The sequence below is a fragment of the Bipolaris maydis genome, assembly GCF_028858645.1.
Source record: "Bipolaris maydis strain C4 unplaced genomic scaffold PSV08scaffold_2, whole genome shotgun sequence".
NCBI classification, from domain to species: Eukaryota; Fungi; Ascomycota; class Dothideomycetes; order Pleosporales; family Pleosporaceae; genus Bipolaris; species Bipolaris maydis.
Genome location: NW_027093858.1, coordinates 447,882 through 470,822, shown reverse-complemented (window position 1 = coordinate 470,822; position 22,941 = coordinate 447,882). Strand labels below are relative to the sequence as shown.

Genomic DNA, 22,941 nt, shown 5'->3' with positions numbered 1-22,941 from the left:
GCAACAAAAGTAGAAGCGAATGCCACAAAATTACAAGCAGCTAAATCCATGTGATGTATATCGAAAACTCCGTAGTATAGCAAAACAGGTGGCACGACTAGACACCAACCCTCCACTGACAATAAAAAAAACCAATGCAATCAAGGAGAAACATGATTAGTGGGCTGCCTCAACAGGCGACCCGTATGGAAAAGGCCAAAAAAACGACAAGGAGAGGCTGGTGCGGACGCTGCAAACAACAATCTACAAGTATGTACCATAGTGACAAAAGAGAAATCCCGATGACTACAGGCCTGGTAATCGCAAGGCCGGTCCGTTTGCGTCAAATGTGTGCCCCTTTCCCACCCATTTCTATTCGTCATTAAATATCCGCCTTCTGGCAAAGCCTAGGCTCTTCGTAATACTGCCCCGACCCCAGTCGGAACTGCTTGGGTGTGCTTGGTCGGTTCTTTAGTAATGGTTTTGCTGTGCCAATGTGTTTGTAGAAGAAATTGATGAGAAGTGGAAAAAAAAGAGTCGCCTCAAGTGTTTCGCTAGCCGTGGTCCCGGGAAAAGGAAAGGAAAACCATGTGTGTCCATGGAAAAGCAGTAGATGATTTCGCCAGTGTCGCCAGAGCTGGAAAACAGAGCCCATGCAAAATACCAACATGGTCAAAACCAATGGCTACCAAATCAAAGTCGAAACATGATTCCCCGTTACCGAACGCCCACCGGGGGACGCGGACCTAGGCTGCTTTGGCTGCTATGCGCAGAGTTTTCAGAATCTAGAGCCGCGCTACTGTTGGAAGCGCTTCCAGTCAGACTGCGAACTTGGGGACGAGACTTGGGCGGGTACAGATTGCTCACCCCAGCGTGCTGTTCAACATGTTGTGGTACTCCTGGTTGTGCCATACCGGGAGGCGAGGGTCTTCCATTTGGTGGCATGCCGTTGTGCGCATACCCGTTAGGTGGTGAGGGTCGGCCGCCAGGCCTAGGGCCGGGACTGAGGGGGTTACCTGGTGACTGGCTCATTCTTCGACTGTTTGGGTTAGGATAGGCACCATAACCGGCGCCGCCTGAAATATCGTCAAGACGGGCTGATGTGAGCGAGTTAGTTCTCGATTGTGCACCTATGGCACCGCGATCGACATGGCCGTATCGGTCAGACGAGTAGCCCATGAGTGGGTTGTTCATAATCGAGTCATGAAGGCCCGGAACGTCCGCCATCAGCCGAGCACTACTCCGATTCTTCTTTCCACCGGAACGCGAAAAGGGATTTCTTGGGGCTCTGTTGGGTAAAGGTCCGAAGCCTGCACCCTCGGGGTTCTGGCGAATCTGCTTGGCACTGGGCGCTGAGCGGTTGCGGCGTGACGTGACGCTCATCATATCGAAATTGTCCGGGTCAATCATTGGTCGGCCTCCCATGGGATCGAAGAAGTCCTCACCATCGTCATCGTCGTCGTCAAAACCTGCCATGGAAGGAGGCGCTGGAGGCCTTCCTCGACCCATACCAGGACCAGGACCCATACCGGGACCCATTGGTCCCATGGGGCCACCGCGACCCATGGGGCCTCCAGGACCGCCAGGTCCACGTCGCATACTCATCTCCTGCTCTCGAATCTGCAGCTCCCGCTGTCTCAGCATCAGTTCCCGTTCTCGAAGTGACATGTTGGACGCGTTGCCTGCGCTCTCATAAGGACCGCCGTTGGCACCGTCGGACACCATGTCATCGTAGAGCATAAGATGTGAAAACTCTTCGAGATCTCCCCCTCCTTCAATTGAAGGACGTCGCTGCCCGTTTGGGGGGCCATTCATCCTTGGAGGGTAGCCATTGGGGCCAGGAGGGGGTCCACGACGCGCCATGGGAGGACCACCGTTGACAGAAGGAGCACGACTGCCTGGACGAGGACCGCCCTTGATTGGACCGTTTCCGTTCATCATGGCGCCTTGCGAAGGGGGTCCTCGCGGCATGGGAGCTGAAGACATTCTTGGTGGTGGCTGCATGCCGTTTTGGGATGGCTGGATGGGGGCAACAGCGGGCGCTGCTGGGCGGTTTCGGTTCGCAATGTTAATATGATGGAGCGTCGCATACAACGTTTCGATTCGCGGCACAGCAACGCCAGCTTCTTGTGCAAGCTTCAAAGGGGCACCAAGATATGTCTCAATCTCCATGGGCCGCTTGGCCTCGAAATCGAGCCACATGGTGCTGTTGTGCTCTTGGGGGCGAATCATGTCCTGGTACGTCTTTTCGCGGAAGTCGGCCGGAAAAGAGCAATCGGAGGCTTTTGCCAGCGCGAGCATCTCGTCCAGCACGCCATTGACCAAAGGTCGCACGCCAACCTTTTCTAGCAATTCGGCGTGGTTGGGTGTTTCGAACAAGACACTGGCGGGATGGAATGCGATTGGGCTGCACAGCGTTAGTCAATGTATGAGCGTGCAACATGAGGAATGCGAAACTCACCCTATCATGCGCTCGTACTGTTGTTGTCGGATGTTTTGGGATACCTTGCAGTCGACCTGTCCAGAGCTCAAAGTCATGGCAAGAGCCTCGGCCATGTCCGACTGGATCTGCGGGGGAATGTTTGCGTTTTTGTTGGCGGGACCAACCCAGATGTTTGTTGCACCCTTGTGCTCGAACTCGCTAGCTCCAAGCTGCGAAATCTCTGCTCCTGATACCAATGAAAGCACGACATTTGTGGGGAAGCGTTGCTCAAGATATGATTCGACACCCAGGCTATGTGTTGTGTTCATAAGGATGCACGTGTGTTGAGGCGAGACGACGGATTCGATGATGTTGGCAATATCGTATACATCGGGGAGGGCCTTGACGCAGAGAAGCACGTAGTCGAAAGGCTGCTTGGAAGCATGGGCGGCATCTTCCGGAGTGCGGACGACTAGTGGATGGCGTTAGCTGCGTTCTAGAGTGTCGAGAGATTGTCCAAGGGACATACCAGCATATGGCTTAAACCGCTCATTACCGTAAAGCGCTGATCTATGACGTGTGAGCGAGCGAGTCAGGGGGAGGCGGGAGGCGGCAGCTCGTAGACTGAGATACGCACTTGAAGGAGATGCCATATTGAGCGACGCTGTCGTATCCCGACTTCCAGACAAGGGTAACGTCGCAGGCGTTTGTGGCTTGCAGCCGCCATGACAAGAAGGCCGATACGGCGTTGCCGCCCACTGAGGAGTGTCAGCAGTTGTCAATTGAATCAGTGTGCCGAGTCGAAGGAGGTGCAGGCGAAATAAGAGGAGATGTTGGGATTTGAACAACACAGGCAGAGGATACATGCACGTGTTTTTGTGGTAGGTGGGTGTGCAAGGGACAATATGGAAGGACCGGTAATGGTGCGACGGCCGTGGAGTGATGACGCACCTGAGAGAATGCGTAAGCGCGGAACAGCTGGAGCCATATCGGTGTGGATATGGGGGGGTTGGACTGCGAGGAAGGGAGGAGAACAGCTCGGGCTGCAGAGGGTGAAGAGGGAGCCAAAAAGTTGGCGATTGGGGCCGGGCTTGGGTGGATCGCGATGGCGGTGCAAAGACCCGGGCGGCGGCAGCGGAGGGAATTATCGATTAAGATGGTAAGGAAAACGAGCGTGCAGAGGTCGGCGAGAGACGAATGACTGAAGAGATTCGGGGTGGTTCATAAGAGAGGGAGGGATGAATGGGGGGTTGGGGAGAGAGAGAGAGAGAGCGAGCAGGCAAGCAACGGCGCAGGCTGAGGCAGGACGAGAGGGTAAGTTGGTGGGTCGTGACGGTGTGGTCGGGGCGGAGGATTGGGAAGCTGCCGCTACTGCAATGGCGAGGGCGTAGAGAAGGGGGGGAGGCTCGGCTTCACGCAATGAGCGCGCAACAGGCTCTCTGGCAAAAGCGAGCGGGAGCGAGCAACAAGAAATGCAAAGCAGAGGGAGTGGAGCAAGGGAAGAGGTTTGTATGATGGGCAGCAGCGGAGCAGTGGGCGGACGAAGAAGCGCACTGAGAGGCTAGAGGTCAGCAAGGGCTGATGCACTGCCAGGCCCGCGAGCATTGCTTGATATCCCGCACACAGGCTCTACTGGGAGCCGCTAGGATGCTTTGGGCGACAGGCCTGGCACTTATCGCAGTGGCCGCCAGGCGCATGGCTTATTTATTATGGACGGGGCCGTGCTGTGTATCGTCATTGTTTTTGCTTGATCAAAAAAAGGGTACATGCGCTGCCGTGGCGCCATGTCTTGCGACGGCGGCGGTAACAGCAGCGAGGATGTGCAGACGGGGAGTGCTTGGTCAAGTGCGAGTCTGCGACGGGTGAGGTGAGTGGGAGACGGACACGGATGCATGTGGGAGGGAACGGGCGAGGGACGGAAGAACGGAGGCAGAGGGCATGCATGGTGGAAGGATGGGGAGCGGTAGCGGTAGCAGCAGCAGCAGCAGCAGCAGCAGCAACAGCAGCAGCAACGCCGCATCAACAGGGCCAACAACCGCAGCCAACAAGCAAGGCCAACAAGCCAACAATAGCCAGGCTGCAGTGGATCGGCGCCGAACTGTGGACTGCCAGCATGCTTGCGCGGCACCCCGACCGCGACTAACTAGCCATGAGCATGGAGATCCGCTTCTCCCTGTGGGCCGCCCACACACCACACCACAGGGAGATCTGAGGCGCCATTACCGGACCTGCACGTCGGGCGTGGTACCCAACGACTACTGCCTGGACGGGCGAGGATGCACATGGGCCGGTGGATGTTTGTGTATAAATATATATAGTTATACTAGTTACTTACATGTATGTATCGGTGGATGTGGAGCAGCAGCCTGACACGAGCACGTCTTGTGTAGTGTCGCAGTGCTCGCAGTCTGCTTCTGCCTACTTGTTGGCCAGATGCTCGTACGTACATACATACATGAATCAATACATACGGTGCGCCCGTAGACACTTGGGTACGTTTTGATTTCACGTCCCCCCCGGCGTCAGCACCTAGCCGCAGCTAAGCAGGCCGGCGTGCAAGAGCTCCGTGCGTCTGACGTCGACGTTCGCGCTGCGTGGGCCAAGACGTCCCGTCCCAACGCCCATTGTGCCTCCGGCCAACTGGCGCCGTGCAACCGCTGTCAAGGCCCCTCGTCTCCCAACGGTTGCCAGCCGTCACAGTCGCAGCACTCGCTCGTCGCTCGGAAAAGGGGCCCAGCGCCAGGAGCCAGCAGCCAGCAGCCAGCAGAGGGCCCTGGATATTGATTCCCGTCCTGCCCTTGCTTGCTTACCCACCGCGGACACTGCGGACCTTCATAACCGCCGCGCCGCCGCCACTTATCATGCCAGTCGCTTGCTTGTACACCGTCGACACCGACACCGACGCTGGCACAGGCATGCGCACTGCACTGCGCTGCGCTGCACTGCACTCACAGCACCACGACGCACGGCTCCCATGGCTTCCCGCAGCCGAGCCGCGCCTGCATCTGCAAAATCATACCAGAACCACGACTGCGGCGGTCGGGGCCCCTGGTGCCAGCACACACTCGCTCTCGACAATACTTACTTTCCGCCTGCCACTTACTCGACCTTGGGACTCCCGCCGCTGATAAGCTGCAGCGATCGGCCTGCCGTGCCCCAGCATGTGCCTTTTTGCCATGGCCCATGTTGCCAAGCCCTGCCGCAACCCTCGCCTCAACCATCCACTGCTTGCCACTTACTCTACCTCTGCTCTGCTGCATGTGCCTCCGACCCTCTGCCTCGCCCGTGTGCCTCTGTGGTGCGCAATGTCGCCTACACGCCCATCGCCTCCAGGCCTTGCACCAAGGCCCACTCCACTGCCGTCATCGACATCTCGCTTGAGGAGGGAGGGGTGCTGGTGCTGGTGCTGGTGCTGGTGCTGGTGCTTGTCCTTGTGGCTAGGTAGGAAGGAGGAGCCTTTGCTCTTTCCCTCTAGACCGAGTCTGGCCGCCCCACTGCCCGATCCAGCTCGACTAGTAGAGTACGCAGTAAGTACAACTCCCTGCCGGGCTGCAGGGCTGCAGGGCTGCGACACCAACAGCAGCAGCAGCAACAACAACAACAACAACAACAACAACATCGCCTGCTCTGATCCTTGAACAACGGCTATCCGCGCGTCGACTACTTTTATTACACCCTGCGGGGGGTGCCAGCGCTCGTATTCGTATCCACCCCGTAGCCGAGACAAGCCAAAAGTGCAGAGGAAACAAGTTATACCACCCGGTCTAGCAGCACGCCTCCCGCCCCCAACGCGACTCATCCGATACACTAGAGTACTTGCAACTGCGAAACCAAATGTCGTCCATCGAACGGCTGTTTGCCCGCCGCCGCTGCCTGCTATAGCTCCCTCCCCTATTGCACAGGGACCCAGGCTGATATCATCTTTGCAAGGCCCCCACAGCAATTACCTACTTTGCGCGCTAATGCGTGAACGCCATCGCCCACCATGGCAAAGGAAATGAGCACTGCAATCTCGGAATAGAAACCTGTACGTTGCCCATCACTGCACATCCTCTTTTGAATCGCGTCCCAAAAGTCGACCGGTGGCGCACGAGTGCCACGTCGGCTTGCCAAGCTCCCATCCTCACCTTTTATCCCATCCACTGCATAATTGAAACATGACAAGCTGCCATTTTCCTTGATTCCACCACCTCCTCCCCCTCCCCCTCCCCTGGCCTCGCCTTCCACGATAGCTGTTTTGCTTACCCATGCTTGTCGCTCTTCTGCTGTGCCTGTGTTCCTTTGCCTAGCCCGTTTCCGGTGCCCCTGCCTACCTTTGCTCGGCGGAGGCGGCTGCCACCCCCACCACCAAGCGAGTCAACTTTTCGCTCTTGTCTTGTTCCTGACAGGTGGCGGCGGCACCAACAACCGCCCGGCAATGCTGAACGTGGCTGCCGGACAAGGGCCATGCCCAAATGTGCGCGCACGCGTCGGTGTCGGTACAGCAAAGTGGGTATTCTTCCGTCGTCCGGTGTAGATCCTGCACACATCATTGCGCCGGCTCTTTTATTTTGCAAATAGAAAGAGGAAAGAAGAAGAAAAAAACCTGCATTTCGATATAGGCAGCAAAGCAGACCCCCCCCCCCCCCCCCACTCCACTCTCCCCAATTTTAGGGTGGAGATTCAGGCCCATCGCATCACCCATGTACATATTCCTCCGAGTAGTAGTCCGTTCGTTCGGTCGGCCGTTTTACAAACACGCCATATTGACGTATTAGAAAGAATCCCTTTCACAAAAACTAATCCACATAATCCACACTCACCAGAAACAGGGACCAAACAAATTTCTCTCTCTCACCTCTCTTTTCCCCGCAATCTTCTCATATTCATACTCTCTTTCCCCTTGTCCGAATTCTCACGTCCGAACCCAACTCACCGGCCTTAATATATCGATTCCTCATCCCCCCACCCTCCTCCCCGTTCCCCTCTTCCCGCTTGCAATCCTCACCCTACCATCCCATAACTACACCCCTCCCCCTCCATCTCCCTAAACCCTGTTTTGCAAACGAACGCGCGCGCGCACGCGCAAACGCTGAAGACAAGAATGATACCTTTCCCTATCTCCCCGGAGGGGCGCGGGAGCGGGAGCGGGTTTTCCAATATTGTCTATTGAAAATGGAATTACCATCATTATCATAAAACTATAAACTCTGTCTCTTTCCTTTCCCACCCTTTCCCTCCGGGGGGGGGGGAACCCTGAACCACCACCCCTTCCCGACAAAAAACGCCTGCGGCCTTCTGCGGATCATCCATCCCATTCATCACATCCGCACATTTGACATTTGACAATTAATTCTTTTTCTTGGGGGGGGGGGGGGGGGGGGAGGAGAGGAGAAGGGGATCTCGCTTACTTTTCACGCTAAGCATGCTGACCTCCAACCCCCTTCCCCCCCTACCCTACCCTTAACTAAACTTTATAGCCTCCCTCTCTCTCTCGTTCTGTCCTCAAGTTTAAACCCCCCTTTGACCCATGGTCAAATCTCTCTCCCCTTCTTTAGTCTTCGCGTTAAAAATACAAAAAATTTGGGGGTAGTTACCTATCAGTTTTTATTGTTTTTCGAATCAACTTTTCGGGCAACATAGAGACGCGGAATGCGTCGATGGAAATGTGTGTTTCAACTGAAAGGGGGGGAGAAATATTAATCAACATGGTCATTTCCATGCCCTTCCGCCGCTGACGTCTTCTTCTTCTTCTTCTTCTGCAGCTGAGCTGAGCTTGGTTTGCTGAGCCCCATGTTGGCATATAATGACTTAAACCACCGTGTGTGTGTGTGTCTCTTGTGGTTCTGCTAATACATAGACTTTTCTTGTGACGTGCGCCACCTTTTTTTTAGGGGCGGGAGGGATGATCGTTCGTGATTGTCGTGTGGCCTATTATCGCTTTCCTTTGTTCGTAGAAATAAAGCCAAGTTTGAATAACTAGGCCGCGGAATATACAACTTGTTTTCTTTTTTGCTGTTATATGTGTTATGCGATTATACATGGAATAATAGGTTGTTGTCTTCGTTTGACTCTGGATAGAACCGTTTCATTCCCCCCTTCCCCCCCCCCCCCCTTTTTTTTTTAGTACTATGCTCTCCTGCTGGCGAGATGACGTTACTTCGCTCTACCAGCCACACGATAGTACTTCTCGTAAAAAAAGGTAAATGGGCGACAAGGACGACAAGGACGACAAGGAGCACCGTAATGCAACTCTTACAAATAAAAACATGCTGCTCTTGCCCAATCAATCCACCTACAGGCATGTCACGTCAATCACACAGACAATCACACACCAATCACCCGCATACCATCAGTCCACATCAGGAAGAGCTCATGCATGTCAATTTCTGCCTCTTTCCTATCTCTCTCACTTCTGCGTCTCAAGCCACAAAGGGCTACGATCATCATCCACTCAACCACTAACAAGATACTCAATCACATGTCACGCAAACATATACCGCTCGCTAAGTTGCTCTCCTTTTTGCCTCCAAAAACCTGTCCTGCCTATCACTCAAGACCCGTCCCGGACATAACGGCTCGTTTTTTTCCCCAAAGGACTAGACAATAAAACATATATTGTTTTTTTTCTTTCTTGCAAACTTTCAATCGCTTGGGTCAGAGTGAACAGAAGAAAAGAAAGATAAATAGCTTAGTTGTCCATGTAAGTGGCAGAGTTGACTCCATCCTCGGGGAACTCGGGGAGTTCGACCTGGAATCGCTCCTCAATCGACTTGAGAACCGCCTCGTCATCGGGGCTGCTCACGAATGAGATACTCAGACCCTTGGTTCCGAAACGTCCCGCACGACCGACACGGTGCAGGTATGCATCCGCCTTGTCGGGCATGTCGTAGTTGATCGCTACGTTGATGCGCTCAACATCGATACCACGTCCGAAGATATCCGTCGACACACAGATACGTGTCTGGAACTCCTTGAACTCCTTGTAGCGCTTGATACTATAACATCATCAGTACTGGCCAAAATCTTGCTCGAATAATTCAAACTTACCGCTCTTCTTGGCTAATGCCAGAGTGCACAGCAGTGCTGGGGAAGTTGCACTCGCGCAGAAGCTTGTCAAGCTCAGAGCAGCGCAGAGTGGAACGAACAAAGATAATGACCTGGTTGAACTCCAGATTGTCAAGAAGGTCGTTCAGCTTGCGGTTCTTTTCCTTCTCATCAAGCTTCACGTAGTACTGCTGAAGACCGTGCAGCGTCAACTTCTTCTCGTCGTCGACGTAGATCTCAAGCGGGTTCTGCATGAACTTCTTGCAAACAACACGCACGTCCTTGTTCAGCGTAGCTGAAAACATCATCACCTGCTTGTGCTGGGGAGTGGCACGGAAAATGGACTGGACATCGTTGCGCATGTCTAGAGGAAGTTAGCAGGCATAATGTGGACAAAGACAAAGTTACTAACCAGGTTGGTCAAGCATCTTGTCGCACTCGTCCAGGACAAAGTGCTTCAGATTGGCAAGACGGAGGTGCTTGTCGCGAACAAGGGCGTTGATGCGACCGGGTGTTCCGACAATGATGTGGGGGTGCGTGTCCTTGTTGCTAAGGAGCTCAATGTCCTTCTGTACGGGGGTTCCTCCGTAGAAGACACCGACCTTGACGTCGGGCAGGAACTTGGCAAAACGGTTGTACTCGTTGCGGATCTGGTAGGCCAGCTCACGGGTGTGGCACATGACTAGAATGGTGGCAACACCAGGCTCGGGCTTCTCGTCCATCTGTTGGAGGGTTGCGAGAACGAAGACGGCAGTCTTTCCGAGACCAGACTTGGCCTGACAAAGGACATCGTTTCCGAGGATGGCCTGGGGGATGGTAACTTGCTGGACTGTAGGGCACAAAGTATGTCAGAATAAGTCTAAAGCGGTCGAAACGAAGCGTAGGGATCGAAGCGTCCATCCATCTTGTGTAGTCGAGATCCTCCATCTAGCGCGCGTGCCAGTCTGTCTATCCTCCCAATATCCCATGAGCGCCCCCTCTTATGCATCCACCGCATGCGCTCCTCCACTGAAACCAGTCCCTGAGGACCATTGAAGCGGGCCGTCCAGGCACCGCTAGGCTTCTTGATGCATGTACCGGTGCAAACACATGTATAATGTGTGTCGAGGCTCGTACGTAGCGGAAGGCGCTGGGTCCCTCGCCACTTCTCTCGCGTATAGACAGACCATGGCCGCTTTCATTTTTTTTTGACAGACATGGCTCGTTTCGTAGATGGACAGACGCTTGTAGGTGGATAAGGCTGAGGGGAAATGATTAGACTAACCCTCGGAAGGATGTTCGAAGCCACAGTCGGTAATTGCTCGTACGAGCTCGTCCTTGAGCAGGAAGTCGCGGAAACCGGTAGAATGGATGCCGACATAGCTGCCCTTCTTGTCGCCAGCAGCATCACCAGCGGCGAGACCGCCCTTGGCCGCAGCCGCACCGCCGTTAGCGGGCGCCTCGGTGGGCTGAATCTCCTCGTCGGAGTAGTCAATGAGATCCTCCTCGTGAGACATGATGGATTATGTGTTGGTAACTGAAGGTTGGGTGTAGGGTAGAGTTGATGATTTGCGCGTGTCGCAAAGCAAGGCTGATGATGGGACAAAGCCGGGTGGGATAGTGTGCCGGTAAGCTTAGTATTATACGAAGGAACAACGAGAACAAGGAGCTCGGGTAATTGTTTGAAGGGGTGACAGCCACGCGAGGTCGACGTCGAGGGCGATTGTCGGTGAGGTTAGATGGTGGTGACGGTGGAGAAGAGCGGTCGCTGAGCGCTCATGTTAGGCAAAAAGCTTGGGACACCTGGCTGGGCGCGCCACTAAGCCACAAACGGACGGCTCAGAAATCATAATCCAGCAACCCTCTTGTCTTTCATTGTTGGCCAATGAGGTAACAATTAGGCGCACGCACGTGGGCAAACAAACACATGGAATGCGAGTAAAATAACGGCCCGAGTCACTGCATCGTTTGCAAGCAGCCAACACATCCTTCGTACTTTGCTTGCTAGACAATCAAGATAGCATCATGAGCAAAGTCAAAGCCCCGAAAGCAAAAGGCATTCCGAACAAGCACCTGCACGCACGTTCATCTTTTCTCTACCAAGCTGCCACGTACCTGACCTTGCAAACGGCCGAGGTCACTGAGACGCCACGAGGCAAACACCCAACCCCCAAGTCGCCAAACAGTCTCTCACTTGCACTCTCACTCAGCTCCGACCTCCAGCAAGTCTCGCGAAAAGGCCAACTACGTCTTGCTGTTTCTCTAAAACGGACACTGTGCAAAAGCTGTAACAGCATCCTTGTTCCCGGGCGCACTGCAACGCACAGGATTGAGAATGCAAGCAAAGGTGGCAAGAAGCCTTGGGCTGATGTGCTGGTTATAACATGCGGTGTGTGTGCCGGCCAGAAACGGTTTCCAGTCGGCGCGGCACCAAAGGTGAAGAAGGGGAAGAGAGAAATGGCGGGTGCGGAGGAGACGCCGACGACTGGGGAGGATAAGCCGGTGCTTACGGGGACGGAATGAGTGTGGACTGATATTTGCCAGGATGAATTTATTTCACCTCAGCATGATTTCGCTACTTTGCCACTACCTACTGTCAAAGACCTTACTCTGTACGCGGCCACCGTCTTATTACTCGACTTGAATTTCCACACGTCACTTAGGCCAACAGTCGCTTTCACCACCGTACAACACCATTATTATACACAGAAATCGTGACGTCTACATACGCACTTCACGATCATCTAGCCAAAATCGTACCACGACCAAAATGTCTGGCGTACAATTTGGACAAGACGGCGGGCGTCCAGCTCAAAGTCGATAGAGCAAGCTATGATCACTATGCACCATCTCGCACTCATGAGCTCTTTTACGACTATACTCGATACGGTACATAGCACACTGCCCATCGATACAAGCGTATGGAAATCATGCGACAATCAGCTACAGCAAGAGACCAAAGACTGATAGTGGCCCACAGCCCTGGTTCAAATTCCAAAACACAGCTACATATCAAGATATCCAATGGAATCATATCCTCACAAGTACCCAGTAATCTAACGAAGAAACTAAGCTTCGCCTGAGATATCTATTTTCTCTTTTCGCCGCTCAGACCGTCTCAATATACCTCCGGACCTCCCAATCGGTCACTGCTTCGTCCCAAAGCCTGATCTCGTGCTGTCTTGTGCCGCCAAAGTGGTTGACAAACTGGTCTCCAAACACTTCCCTAGCAACACTCTCCTTACGCATAAAGCGCTCTGTTGCCTCCTTCAGGCTCTTGGCTAATCTCTCGCCTTTGTCAGACTTACTACCAACGTCCTCGCCCTTTCCAAGGGGCGGTATGCTGATTTCCATCTTCTTCTCGATACCTCGCCAGCCAAGTGCCAAAATGGCGGCAAGTACAAAATGAGGGTTCGTGTCTGCACCAGGTACGCGGACTTCAAACCGAGTGGCTTTCGGGGAGGAGGTAGGGGGTGAGATGAGGCGGATGGAGGCGGCGCGGTGCTCAAGACCCCATGATACAGTGACGGGTGCCCAGAAATTCTCAACTAACCTCTTATAACTGTTGACGTTAGGCGCGAGGATGGGCATAATGTCTGGAAGACCGTCGATGAGGCCTGCAAGGAAATGCCGGCCCAGGTCTGATAGATATCGGATGTCTGAGTAGGGCGCATTCTTGTCCTCTTCTTCGCGGTAGAACAAGTTCTTGCCATCGGCGTCTACAATTGACACGTGCATATGCCCGCTGTTACCTGGAAGGCCTTCGCGGGGTTTTGCCATGAAGCATGGTGTTATTCCATACTTGGACCCGAGAGACTTAACAACGAGCTTGAAAAGGGAAGCCTTGTCTGCCATTCTCTCGATTGAGCCAAACTCAAGGGCCTAGGGCGTATTAGTTATGAACTCCATATACCAAAGTGGAGCAGTTATCGCTTACAGCTTCAAAGACTCCAGGACCTGACTCGGTATGCCATCCCTCAATACCACAGTCGAACTCGGCGCAGGTGTTGAAGATACTATAGTAGTAGTCTTGGTTGTGGACCGGCCGGGTGATGCTGTACCCGAACATGCCTTCTGTAAGGCTGGGCAGGGCGTCGACTGGATTGTTGCGCAAAAATGAAGCTGTACTCGAAGTATTCTTTTCTGATCCATCGTGGCTTTGAGGTGCGCGGAATTGGTAGAATTCGTACTCGGCTGGGCAAAACACATCAGCTTCATTAACGACGTGCAGTATCCGATCTTCCTCTGGCATGCGACTCACCTCCAGCCATGGCACCATAGCCTTTGTCCCTGAGCTTGTCGACAGTACGTTTTAACAGGCTTCTTGGGCATGCGCTTAGAGTGTCTTTGGTGTCGGGATCGTAAAAACTGATGAGGAAGAAAGGTACATTGTTCTCCCACGGTATCCTCCGAAACGATGTGAGATCCGGTATGGCGATCAAGTCACGGTAGCCGTTCTCCTTGTTGGATATGGCCAGCTCTTTAAAGTATGTCTGATCGTGCATGTCCCAGCCGAAAATGACACTGCAGAAGCCGAAGCCTTCGTTGGCAATGCTGAGGAATTTCTTCTTGGCCATGAGCTTTCCACGTAGAATGCCATCAACGTCAATACCCGCGACCTTGACCGACAAGTCATTTTTGAGAAGCTCAGGCAACTGCTCGGCCGTCAAGTTGGAGGGGTCAAAGTCGGCGGGCATGATGTCGAGGGGCGAGACAGAGAGGACCAGGTGTTGAGAGTCGGTGTGAGCGAGAAGGAGGGTTGACGGACGGTCAGCGGAAGAAAATACGAGCGCCGGCGCAATCAGGTTTTCAAGCAGGCACGCGACGTGAGGAAGGGCTTGATGCAGCCAAAGGCGATCCGGGTGCGATAGAGCTTGGGCCAATGAGGGGTGATGATGCGATGCGGGCTGGCGACATCATGGATTCGGCGTGCAGACGCACAACTACTACTATATATTGCATTTTCCGCCCTTCTCCTATCTTTCCTCCTCCTGCACGACGTCCCTATCCAATACCCAATGCGACAAGATAGCTCCCCATGCCGCTCCCGTGATAAGCCGCGAGACGCCAGACTTACCACACAGGGCTGCGCGTCACGTCCGAATGGCGGGGCAACCCACTCTCATGTCACGTAGAATGGCCGTCCGGAACAAGGGTGCAGGTATGCTCAAGCCATTCAAGCAAGGCTGCCCTAGTGAAGCTGTCCACCGCTCCAACAAAGCCCGCCCAGCCATGACAGCAGCAAACGCGTTCTAATAGTCCTTATCGTCGACTATCAATGCCCTGGGCCGATTCTCGGACGCGTGACTGTCTGAATGACCGGTTCACTGCCCGTGATTACCCGTCCACTATCTCCCCTCCCTCGTCTCCTTGAAGCCGCCGACACTCTCATACGCCAGTGCATACTCCAACCTCCAATTTAAAGGTAAGTGCCGAGTCGTCGTCCCTGTTGCCCGTCGGCTGGCATACTTGCCCCATTCACGATGCAGTGTGCTGTTCATATGACGCTTTGTCTAGTTTATATTAGTCATATTTGACAGCTTGACACAAAACTTTGCCTTGCCCGCATCAACCATTGACACCATTGCAGCCTCTTTGCTACACCCAGTACCTGAAAAAGCGTCGAGTCGAGAAATTCAACATGGGCCGTCTGGAGAACAAGAACTGCATCATTACCGGAGGCGCTGGGTAAGCAAGCATCTTCCATTTGCATATGCCACGATCCCCATCAATATCCTCAATTCTTCCTTCGTATCGGGTTTATGGCGCTACTGAGTTCTATTTTTCCTACTTGTTTTGCTTGCTGGACGACACATTGCATTCATTACCATGCAATGGCGCATGGTCGCAACGCATACATCAGCCCACATCCAAAATTACATACATACTGACGATTTGCAGTGGAATTGGTCTTGAGACGGGCATTCTTTTTGCTAGGGAGGGCGCCAATGTCCTTCTCTCTGATATTTCCGGCCCGGCCTTGGAAAAGGCTGCTGCCAAGCTGAAAGAGGTGGTTCCAGAGGCCAAGAAAGTTGAGACCAAGGTCAGCGATGTATCCAAAGAAGCCGATGTCCAGGCTATGATTGAGCACGTGGATTCATGGGGTGGCGTAGATGTCCTGTTCAACAACGCAGGTATCATGCACGCCAACGACGACGATGCTGTCAACACGCCTGAGAAGATCTGGGACTTGACCCAAGCCATCAACGTAAAGGGCGTATGGTTTGGTTGCAAGCACGCAGTCAACAGCTTCAGAAAGCACGGCAAGAAGAAGACGAGCGTCATCAACACCGCCAGTGTGGTTGCATTGGTGGGCAGCGCAACACCACAGCTCGCATACACAGCAAGCAAGGGCGCTGTTTTGGCCATGACCAGGGAACTGGCAATGGTCCACGCACGTGAGGGCTTCAGGTTCAACTCGCTGTGCCCAGCACCATTGAAGTAAGCTTCCCCATGTGCCATGTTGGGTGTTTGAAGTGCTAACCAACGCAGCACACCTCTCCTTCAAGACTGGCTCGGTGACGACAAAGAGAAGCGTCACCGTCGCGAAGTCCACTTCCCCACAGGCCGTTTTGGCGAGGCAATTGAGCAGGCTCAAGGTGTCCTATTCCTTGCCAGCGACGAGAGCAGCTTTGTTAACGGAACTGACTTTGTCATTGACGGTGGCATGACCAAGTGCTACACCACGCCTACTGGGCCTCCCCTGGATGCGCCCAAGAACAACGCAAAATAAGTGCGGATTGGGCGTTGTGAATGAAAGCGACTGTCAGAGTGCGAGGAAGCACATAGGCAGTCATGTATAGCAATGATAAATAACGGATGAATGATACCAATACATATACCAAGGGTTAAGACGAGCTTTGTATTGATTGAAACGACGTGTGAAGTCATGGTTTCGAATCGGTTGCAGATGACCACGCGTTTTAGCGCCAATCCCAAGCTTTGTGCCAGGGTCCAACGTTGCATTTTCCTGAAGCGACATACGCGACTTTTGGCCGCATGCGCGCCAGCCTGCCAGCATGGATCGTATTACCGCACGCGTTGACAATGACTTCAATGTTGTTTTGTATGGCACGCTCTGGATAGCTGCCCTTTCTTTCATCTGGCTCACGTGCCGTGCGGATCCAGAAGAGCCGGTCAAATACACCGTCGAAACACCCCAGGAGGCCGAGAAGGGATGGAAGGGGAAAGTGCTTGATGAGCCTGGATTGAAGGTACAGAAAATCGGCACAAAACTTGCAAATGCAAACTGACTTGTTCTAGATTTCTGGCTCTTCGCTAATCCAATGCTACGCCCCCGCAACTGGTGAAGCCCTCGGGCGCATCAACCCCTCCACCGCAGACGGTATCGACCGTGCAATCGCCAAAGCCAAAGACGCCCAGGTGAAATGGGCACAGACAAGCTTTCGCCAGCGCCGCAAGGTACTGCGTACAATGCTCCAGTTTATTCTCGAAAACCAAGAAGCTATTGCAAGGGTTGCCTGCCTCGACTCCGGCAAGACTATGGTGGATGCCAGTTTGGGTGAGATACTCGTGACTGTGGAGAAGCTGAGGTGGACAATCAAGCATGGAGAGAACAGTCTGAAGTCTGAGAAGAGGGACACAAACTTCCTCATGATGTACAAGTGGAATGAAGTTGTCTACGAACCGCTGGGTGTCGTCGCGGCTTGCGTGAGCTGGAAGTGAGTATCGCCTGACCGTTAATAGTGAAGCATTCCAGTTAACATGGGTCTAGCTACCCTTTTCACAACCTCATCAGCCCCGTCATAGCCTCCATTTTCGCCGGCAACGCCGTCATTGTCAAAGGCTCTGAAGCTACCGCCTGGTCGTCCTCATACTTTGCTTCCATTGCTACCCGTGCTTTGCAAGCGTGTGGTCACTCGCCTGATATTGTGCAATCCGTTGTCTGCTGGCCTGACGTCGCTGACCACCTCACCTCGCATCCATCAATCTCGCATATAACATTCATTGGCTCACGCCCAGTGGCACATCACGTCTGTGCCTCGGCCGCAAAGGCGCTCACACCAGTGTGTGTCGAACTCGGGGGAAAAGACCCGGCCATTGTTCTCGACGACATATCAAACAGCGATTTTAAGCGCATCGCCAGCATCCTCATGCGAGGCACCTTCCAGTCTGCAGGCCAGAACTGTATCGGAATCGAGCGCGTCATTGCACTTCCAAAGGTGTATAATCGCCTCATCGAGTACCTCACACCGAAGATTCGTGCCCTACGTCCTGGCTCCATATTGCACACTTCTTCTGACGTGCCAATTGACATTGGCGCTTCCATCTCCGATGCCGGTTACTCCAAGCTTGAAGATCTCATTCAAGATGCCGTCAACAACGGTGCTCGCGTCCTGGCAGGCGGAAAGCGTCATACTCACCCAGAGTTCCCTAAAGGCCATTACTTTAGTCCTACCTTCATAGTCGACGTCACACCCAGCATGAAAATCGCCCAGACGGAGCTCTTTGCACCGGTTTTCCTGCTCATGCGCGCCGAATCCGTCACAGACGCCATTTCCATTGCAAATAGTACCTCGTACGCTCTCGGTTCCTCGGTTTTTGGCTCTTCCAATCGCGACCTCGAGCTTGTCGTGCGCTCCCTGCACGCCGGAATGGTCTCTGTAAACGACTTTGCCGTCTACTACATGGTGCAGATGCCATTTGGCGGCACAAAGGGCAGTGGCTATGGTCGTTTCGCAGGAAAAGAAGGACTGAGGAGTCTATGCAATCAAAAGAGTATTACAAGGGATCGCTGGGCATGGGCAGGGATCAAGACAGGGATTCCGCCTCCGATGGATATTCCACTGCAGGGCGAGGGTGCGGGGGTCAAGGCGTGGAATATGGCGCAGGGAATTGTGTGGTTGGGGTATGGAAACTTGAGGGGCAAGGTCAGAGGGTTGAAGGGGGTTCTGGGGCTGTAGAAGGGAGTTGCGTCTTATTGACAATGCCATGACATCTGCTTCATATATTTCAACGAGTATACCTAATTTCAACTCTTGAAGGGAAGGATATGGTGTCGCGGGGCTGGTGGGGTCGGTCCTGGCCCTGGGCTTGTTGCACTATAACTTCAGGTAACGGGCGGTGAGGAGAGAGGGCCAAGTGTATGATATCTAGGGTTGTACAATGCGAGCTAAGGCTATTGATTTTCTACTTTTGAGATACAGCAAACCAAGCTGGTGACCTGACGGGCGGGTTATGACTGTGGTTGCCAATGGATGCCAAGCCATTGACCACTTTACGCGTCGACGCGTCTGCCCAGTGCACGCTGCGCCAACTTTTACATTCCTACCAACAATCTCACAAACCACAATCACCCAATGGCGCTTTTAGTAGACAAACATCGGCCGCGTAACCTTGAAGCGCTCAGCTATCATCCTGAGCTTTCAGATCGTCTGCGAGCCCTAGTAAGGAATCCAAGGAGAGCACTTCGCATACGGGCTGTGCCTAACGCATTACACTATAGGCACAAAGCGGCGACTTCCCCCATCTCCTCGTATACGGCCCTTCTGGAGCAGGCAAGAAGACGCGTATTGTCGCAACCCTTAAAGAACTTTATGGCCCCGGTGTAGAAAAGATCAAAATCGATGCACGTGTCTTCCAAACTACTACGAACCGCAAGCTCGAATTCAACATTGTCGCTTCCGTATACCACCTCGAAATTACGCCATCAGATGTTGGAAACTATGACAGAGTAGTGGTGCAAGACCTGCTCAAGGAGGTCGCGCAGACGCAGCAGGTTGACTTGGGCGCAAAGCAGCGGTTCAAGGTTGTCGTTATTAACGAGGCCGACCATCTGACCAGAGATGCCCAGGCCGCGTTGAGGCGAACCATGGAAAAATACAGTCCCAACTTGCGATTGATCCTGCTGGCAAACTCGACGAGCAATATCATTGCCCCCATCAGAAGTAGAACGCTGCTTGTCAGAGTTGCAGCGCCTACCGAGGCTGAGATTTGCGATGTGCTGAGCAAAGTGGGAAAGAAGGAAGGATGGAAGGATGTTGAAAGTTTACACCAGAGAATAGCAAAAGACAGCGGACGCAACCTCCGAAAGGCACTTTTGATGTTTGAAGCAGTGCATGCTCAAAAGTACGCCCTTTATCTCCTCTTTATGCGCTCAATAGCTGCAACTAACACCGTAATAGTGAGAAGATTACAGATCAGACACATATCCCACCTCCCGACTGGGAAGCGCTCATTGAGCAGATTGCCCGCCAAATCGTCGAAGAGCGCTCCCCTCAACGGCTCCTCCAGGTTCGCGCTTCCCTCTACGATCTTCTATCGCACTGCATCGACCCGACAACTATCATCAAAACCCTTACCTGGAAACTCATACCAAAGACGGACGATGCACTGAAGCCAGAGGTGATCAAATGGGCGGCCTTCTATGAGCACAGGTGTAAGATGGGTGCTAAGCATATTTTCCACCTTGAGGCGTTTGTCGCCAAGTATATGAGGCTATACGAGAGGTATGTAAAGATTGGATGAAGCATTTGCAATGCACATATGAAACTAACAATCACCGCAGCTACTCCATGGGCTTAGACTTCGATTCCGCATAATAGAGGGGAAAGTATCGCCGGGCAGCATTATCAAAATAAGTAGAATAAGAATCCGGCATAGGCAGACTTAGCGTGAGGTGTTCTGGCGTTGTTGAGCGCGTTTCGCGTACCGGCGTTTGGTAGTTACGTCATAAGCTATTATCGAACCTACCCAAACATCTTGAGCTCTCGAGCTTCAACTACACTACATACCACACATACCCTCTGAATCAACTACTATACTCGTGGCGTCTCACCGCAACCAAACTATATCCCGTTCGTCATCATGTCAGACAAACTCATGGACACTGAAGCTGGCGGCGAGCAAACCCAATACGAAGGCATCCACACATATGTTGAACCACATGACAAGAAATACGGCCAATTGAGCAGTATGTTCCCCCGATTTTCCTTAAAATACCTCGCTTATCCCATCCCTTCCAACAGACTCTGCAGAAGGCACATCGGTCCACGCAAAGACTGCCGACCCCGGCGCCCCAAACACGCATGGCATCACGCCTGCAGACAAGATCCGCTACGGCCAAAGCATCCAGGAGGGTGGTATGGGCGGCAAGACCACGACATCAAGCGGCGATGCAAAGGCAAACACGGGATTTGGAGGGATTGAGGCGTTAGCTAGCGATGACGAAGGCGCAGCGAAGCAGAGGCGGGAGCAGGGATATGGGGGAAGTAAAGATATGGACCGGACTATTGGTGCATAGAATAAGTTCAAGTAATATTGGGATGTGTACATGTACTCGTACAATAATGATGTAAACGTGTCTAGTCTAATATGTGTTCCTTCTCCTATGTCTTCCCAAACGCCAAACGCTATGCGACAAAGATCCCCAGGAATAATCGTACATGTAGCGTAAACAGATGAGGGATATCTGAGCAGAGACGTAGCCAAAAAGGGGGGGGGGGAGAGAGAGAATACTGCAACGAGTCTTCCAAAGAGCTGAGTAGAAAAAAAAGCGGAGAAAAAAGCCCATATCAAACTCTCTTTCCGTCGTCTCCTCTGGCATCACCCTTTGCCATCTTCCGTGCCATTGCCCTCTCTCTTTCTAGGACACTAGCAAATGTATCCATTCGCTTTGGCATGCCAGCTAGATCCGCTCCAGTATGCATAATACTGTCTCCTCTACTGACACCATTCCTGCTGCCTCCGCCCCAAGCTCCAAGACCCCATCCACCTCCTCCTGCAGCTACTACTGGTCTCATTGGCTCCCGCGTAACAAGCGCGCCAGGACCATGTCCATACATGCTAACTCTCTGGACCTTGCGCAGCCGGAGCAAACCGTAAACTGCGACGAGAGCGCCAAACACGGAGCACCAAGCGCTGATGCCGTAGAAACCGTAGTCCGATTCTTCGATGAAATTCTTGAGATTCATGCCGTAGAGGGCTGCGACAAAGGTACCGGCTGTGATTGCGAGGGTGAGGATAGAGAATTTGAGGTCGAGAAGCATGAGCGAGTTGCGGTTGGCGTCTAGAATAGCTTTGACACTGCACAATACTGTCAGTAACGCTATGGAGTGACTGAAAAAGGAAAGGGTACATACATTTCCTCTGTGTTCCTGATGCTCGAAACCAAGTTCTCGGCTGCTTGTACAATTTCATCGGCGACCTTGTGGTACGATTCCAGGAGCATCTCAACTTCGGTGTGGTCATCGTCTTGTCGTACCTTGCCCTCTGCCTTTTCAGTCAAGTACATGGCGCTTAGATCGTCGTCTGCCTCGAGTAATTCCTCCAGTGCGTTCCTAACCAATCTTGCCTTTTGCTCAAAACTACCCAGCTTCTTACTGTAAATCAGCAGATATCTGAGCTTGTCTCGGTCAATGTCCTCCTCGAGTTCCCGGAGGACTCTCACAACTGGTTCGCTGACACCTTCGAATTCCTTTTCCAAGCTCAAGGTTACACTTATTAGGACAGCTTCTAGTGCGCGAAACTCGTATGGAAGGGTGCCGTTGAGGGTCGATTCTTTTTGACGGAGTCGCAAGTCGAGATCGTACATGAAGACCGATTGCGATTTCGAATCTGTAGTACCGTATGCATCAAATACGAGGACCCGATTGTGTTTCAACAATACCCGCAGATTGAGGAGGTTTATGAGAATCGCAGATGGTCGGACTAGAATATGCGGGAGGAGCGAGGAGTCGATTTTGCGAAGGTCGCGCGGAAGAAGACCGTACTATTCCCAGATCGTTAGCTACAATATGTTGAAATGCCATTCGCTTTACATACCTTTGCGATCAGTTCGCTCTTCTTAAACTCTCCACTGACAAGCGTGACGTTGCCATGCTCGTCCAATTCCGTGCAGCGCATCTTTAGCTCGTTGGTCGGCCGCATAATACGTCCCAGACTACTTCCAAATCCTGAAGAGCCAGAGGACGAGTCGTCTGGTGGTGGAGGCGGCGGCGGTTGTAACTGCGCCAGCTTTCGCATCCTTGCACTGCTGAAAATGTTCCATCCATTGTTGGCGCGAGTTGTGGAAAACGACCGATAGGTAAAGCAATCGACATGCTGCAACGAGGTGGGTGGGGTGTGTCGAAGAACAAGCGAACGGTCCTGAGGTGGAGGAGATGCTTTGTGTTCGATCAGGCACCTAGTGGAAACACATCTTCTGTTGCTAGAAAAGCCCCCTTTCTGCAAGTGACTTGTAATTCCTCCAAATGAACATTTTCCTGGGCTTCTGCCTATTTGACTGCCGATAGCATAACCGCGACATTGCCGAGTGGTGTGGGCGCATAGCGCAATAGGCGATGCGAAGACATTATTGACCTGAGCTCGCAGGAAACTCAAAACCGACGGCGATGGGGCGGCAACTCTCTGTATCAGAGTTGTCTTCATAACTTTCCGGTGGAGTCAATATGTATGCGGAATCGATCCATACGGTCGTTGATCAAATCTTTTGCTTGAGTCTGCCTGCACGTCATAGCGCTTCCGCGCTCTTGGAAAATCATTTGACGCTAGTGACGTCACGTGCGCTATCGTAC

At 52.9% G+C, this 22,941-nt stretch overlaps 9 protein-coding genes across 9 annotated transcripts; 5 read left to right on the top strand and 4 right to left on the bottom strand.

Moving 5' to 3' along the window:
- Positions 1 to 696: 696 nt before the first annotated feature.
- PSV08DRAFT_171407 (uncharacterized protein) lies at positions 697 to 3,389 on the bottom strand (the record flags this gene model as incomplete). The annotated part of the gene is made up of 6 exons (XM_066091855.1): positions 697 to 1,466; positions 1,560 to 2,386; positions 2,441 to 2,873; positions 2,931 to 2,971; positions 3,039 to 3,159; positions 3,353 to 3,389. The coding sequence occupies 6 exons, from the start codon at positions 3,387 to 3,389 to the stop codon at positions 697 to 699; spliced, it is 2,229 nt and encodes a 742-aa protein (XP_065949711.1).
- A 5,356-nt stretch (positions 3,390 to 8,745) lies between these two features.
- Positions 8,746 to 11,154, bottom strand: PSV08DRAFT_262909 (P-loop containing nucleoside triphosphate hydrolase protein). Its single transcript, XM_014229515.2, has 4 exons — positions 10,692 to 11,154; positions 9,840 to 10,256; positions 9,431 to 9,791; positions 8,746 to 9,378 (listed from the first exon to the last, which is right to left on the bottom strand). The coding sequence occupies exons 1-4, from the start codon at positions 10,921 to 10,923 to the stop codon at positions 9,072 to 9,074; spliced, it is 1,317 nt and encodes a 438-aa protein (XP_014084990.1). The 5' UTR covers positions 10,924 to 11,154; the 3' UTR covers positions 8,746 to 9,071.
- A 136-nt stretch (positions 11,155 to 11,290) lies between these two features.
- On the top strand, positions 11,291 to 12,068 carry PSV08DRAFT_262903 (RNAse P Rpr2/Rpp21/SNM1 subunit domain-containing protein). The gene has a single exon (XM_014229516.2). It carries the CDS (start codon positions 11,432 to 11,434, stop codon positions 11,927 to 11,929), a length of 498 nt encoding a protein of 165 aa, XP_014084991.1. The 5' UTR covers positions 11,291 to 11,431; the 3' UTR covers positions 11,930 to 12,068.
- Positions 12,069 to 12,514: 446 nt separating this feature from the next.
- PSV08DRAFT_243356 (uncharacterized protein) lies at positions 12,515 to 14,103 on the bottom strand (the record flags this gene model as incomplete). Its single annotated transcript, XM_014229517.1, has 3 exons — positions 12,515 to 13,288; positions 13,344 to 13,600; positions 13,668 to 14,103. 3 exons carry the CDS (start codon positions 14,101 to 14,103, stop codon positions 12,515 to 12,517), a joined length of 1,467 nt encoding a protein of 488 aa, XP_014084992.1.
- A 509-nt stretch (positions 14,104 to 14,612) lies between these two features.
- PSV08DRAFT_398583 (uncharacterized protein) lies at positions 14,613 to 16,260 on the top strand. Its single transcript, XM_014229518.2, has 4 exons — positions 14,613 to 14,831; positions 14,997 to 15,094; positions 15,308 to 15,847; positions 15,899 to 16,260. Exons 2-4 carry the CDS (start codon positions 15,048 to 15,050, stop codon positions 16,137 to 16,139), a joined length of 828 nt encoding a protein of 275 aa, XP_014084993.1. The 5' UTR covers positions 14,613 to 14,831; positions 14,997 to 15,047; the 3' UTR covers positions 16,140 to 16,260.
- Positions 16,261 to 16,381: 121 nt separating this feature from the next.
- PSV08DRAFT_358647 (Aldehyde/histidinol dehydrogenase) lies at positions 16,382 to 18,377 on the top strand. The gene is made up of 3 exons (XM_014229519.2): positions 16,382 to 16,620; positions 16,670 to 17,088; positions 17,142 to 18,377. Exons 1-3 carry the CDS (start codon positions 16,426 to 16,428, stop codon positions 18,328 to 18,330), a joined length of 1,803 nt encoding a protein of 600 aa, XP_014084994.1. The 5' UTR covers positions 16,382 to 16,425; the 3' UTR covers positions 18,331 to 18,377.
- Positions 18,378 to 18,676: 299 nt separating this feature from the next.
- Positions 18,677 to 20,211, top strand: PSV08DRAFT_262854 (P-loop containing nucleoside triphosphate hydrolase protein). Its single transcript, XM_014229520.2, has 4 exons — positions 18,677 to 18,813; positions 18,873 to 19,495; positions 19,552 to 19,875; positions 19,935 to 20,211. Exons 1-4 carry the CDS (start codon positions 18,727 to 18,729, stop codon positions 19,966 to 19,968), a joined length of 1,068 nt encoding a protein of 355 aa, XP_014084995.1. The 5' UTR covers positions 18,677 to 18,726; the 3' UTR covers positions 19,969 to 20,211.
- PSV08DRAFT_22925 (uncharacterized protein) lies at positions 20,133 to 20,736 on the top strand. Its single transcript, XM_014229521.2, has 2 exons — positions 20,133 to 20,339; positions 20,395 to 20,736. The coding sequence occupies exons 1-2, from the start codon at positions 20,234 to 20,236 to the stop codon at positions 20,667 to 20,669; spliced, it is 381 nt and encodes a 126-aa protein (XP_014084996.1). The 5' UTR covers positions 20,133 to 20,233; the 3' UTR covers positions 20,670 to 20,736.
- Positions 20,737 to 20,940: 204 nt separating this feature from the next.
- On the bottom strand, positions 20,941 to 22,868 carry PSV08DRAFT_215086 (uncharacterized protein; the record flags this gene model as incomplete). Its single annotated transcript, XM_014229522.2, has 3 exons — positions 22,190 to 22,868; positions 21,508 to 22,136; positions 20,941 to 21,451 (listed from the first exon to the last, which is right to left on the bottom strand). The coding sequence occupies exons 1-3, from the start codon at positions 22,793 to 22,795 to the stop codon at positions 20,941 to 20,943; spliced, it is 1,746 nt and encodes a 581-aa protein (XP_014084997.2). The 5' UTR covers positions 22,796 to 22,868.
- Between the last annotated feature and the right edge of the window lie 73 nt (positions 22,869 to 22,941).

Coding starts and splice junctions, on each gene's coding strand:
- PSV08DRAFT_262909 (XM_014229515.2), bottom strand. CDS start 10,923: ATGTCTCACGAGGAGGATCTCATTGACTACTCCGACGAGGAGATTCAG. Junction 10,257..10,691: donor CTTCGAACATCCTTCCGAGG/GTTAGTCTAATC, acceptor TGTGCCCTACAG/TCCAGCAAGTTACCATCCCC. Junction 9,792..9,839: donor CAAGATGCTTGACCAACCTG/GTTAGTAACTTT, acceptor AACTTCCTCTAG/ACATGCGCAACGATGTCCAG.
- PSV08DRAFT_262903 (XM_014229516.2), top strand. CDS start 11,432: ATGAGCAAAGTCAAAGCCCCGAAAGCAAAAGGCATTCCGAACAAGCAC.
- PSV08DRAFT_398583 (XM_014229518.2), top strand. CDS start 15,048: ATGGGCCGTCTGGAGAACAAGAACTGCATCATTACCGGAGGCGCTGG. Junction 15,095..15,307: donor ATCATTACCGGAGGCGCTGG/GTAAGCAAGCAT, acceptor GACGATTTGCAG/TGGAATTGGTCTTGAGACGG. Junction 15,848..15,898: donor CTGTGCCCAGCACCATTGAA/GTAAGCTTCCCC, acceptor TAACCAACGCAG/CACACCTCTCCTTCAAGACT.
- PSV08DRAFT_358647 (XM_014229519.2), top strand. CDS start 16,426: ATGGATCGTATTACCGCACGCGTTGACAATGACTTCAATGTTGTTTTG. Junction 16,621..16,669: donor TTGATGAGCCTGGATTGAAG/GTACAGAAAATC, acceptor GACTTGTTCTAG/ATTTCTGGCTCTTCGCTAAT. Junction 17,089..17,141: donor GCGGCTTGCGTGAGCTGGAA/GTGAGTATCGCC, acceptor ACATGGGTCTAG/CTACCCTTTTCACAACCTCA.
- PSV08DRAFT_262854 (XM_014229520.2), top strand. CDS start 18,727: ATGGCGCTTTTAGTAGACAAACATCGGCCGCGTAACCTTGAAGCGCTC. Junction 19,496..19,551: donor GAAGCAGTGCATGCTCAAAA/GTACGCCCTTTA, acceptor ACACCGTAATAG/TGAGAAGATTACAGATCAGA. Junction 19,876..19,934: donor TATATGAGGCTATACGAGAG/GTATGTAAAGAT, acceptor CAATCACCGCAG/CTACTCCATGGGCTTAGACT.
- PSV08DRAFT_22925 (XM_014229521.2), top strand. CDS start 20,234: ATGTCAGACAAACTCATGGACACTGAAGCTGGCGGCGAGCAAACCCAA. Junction 20,340..20,394: donor GAAATACGGCCAATTGAGCA/GTATGTTCCCCC, acceptor CCCTTCCAACAG/ACTCTGCAGAAGGCACATCG.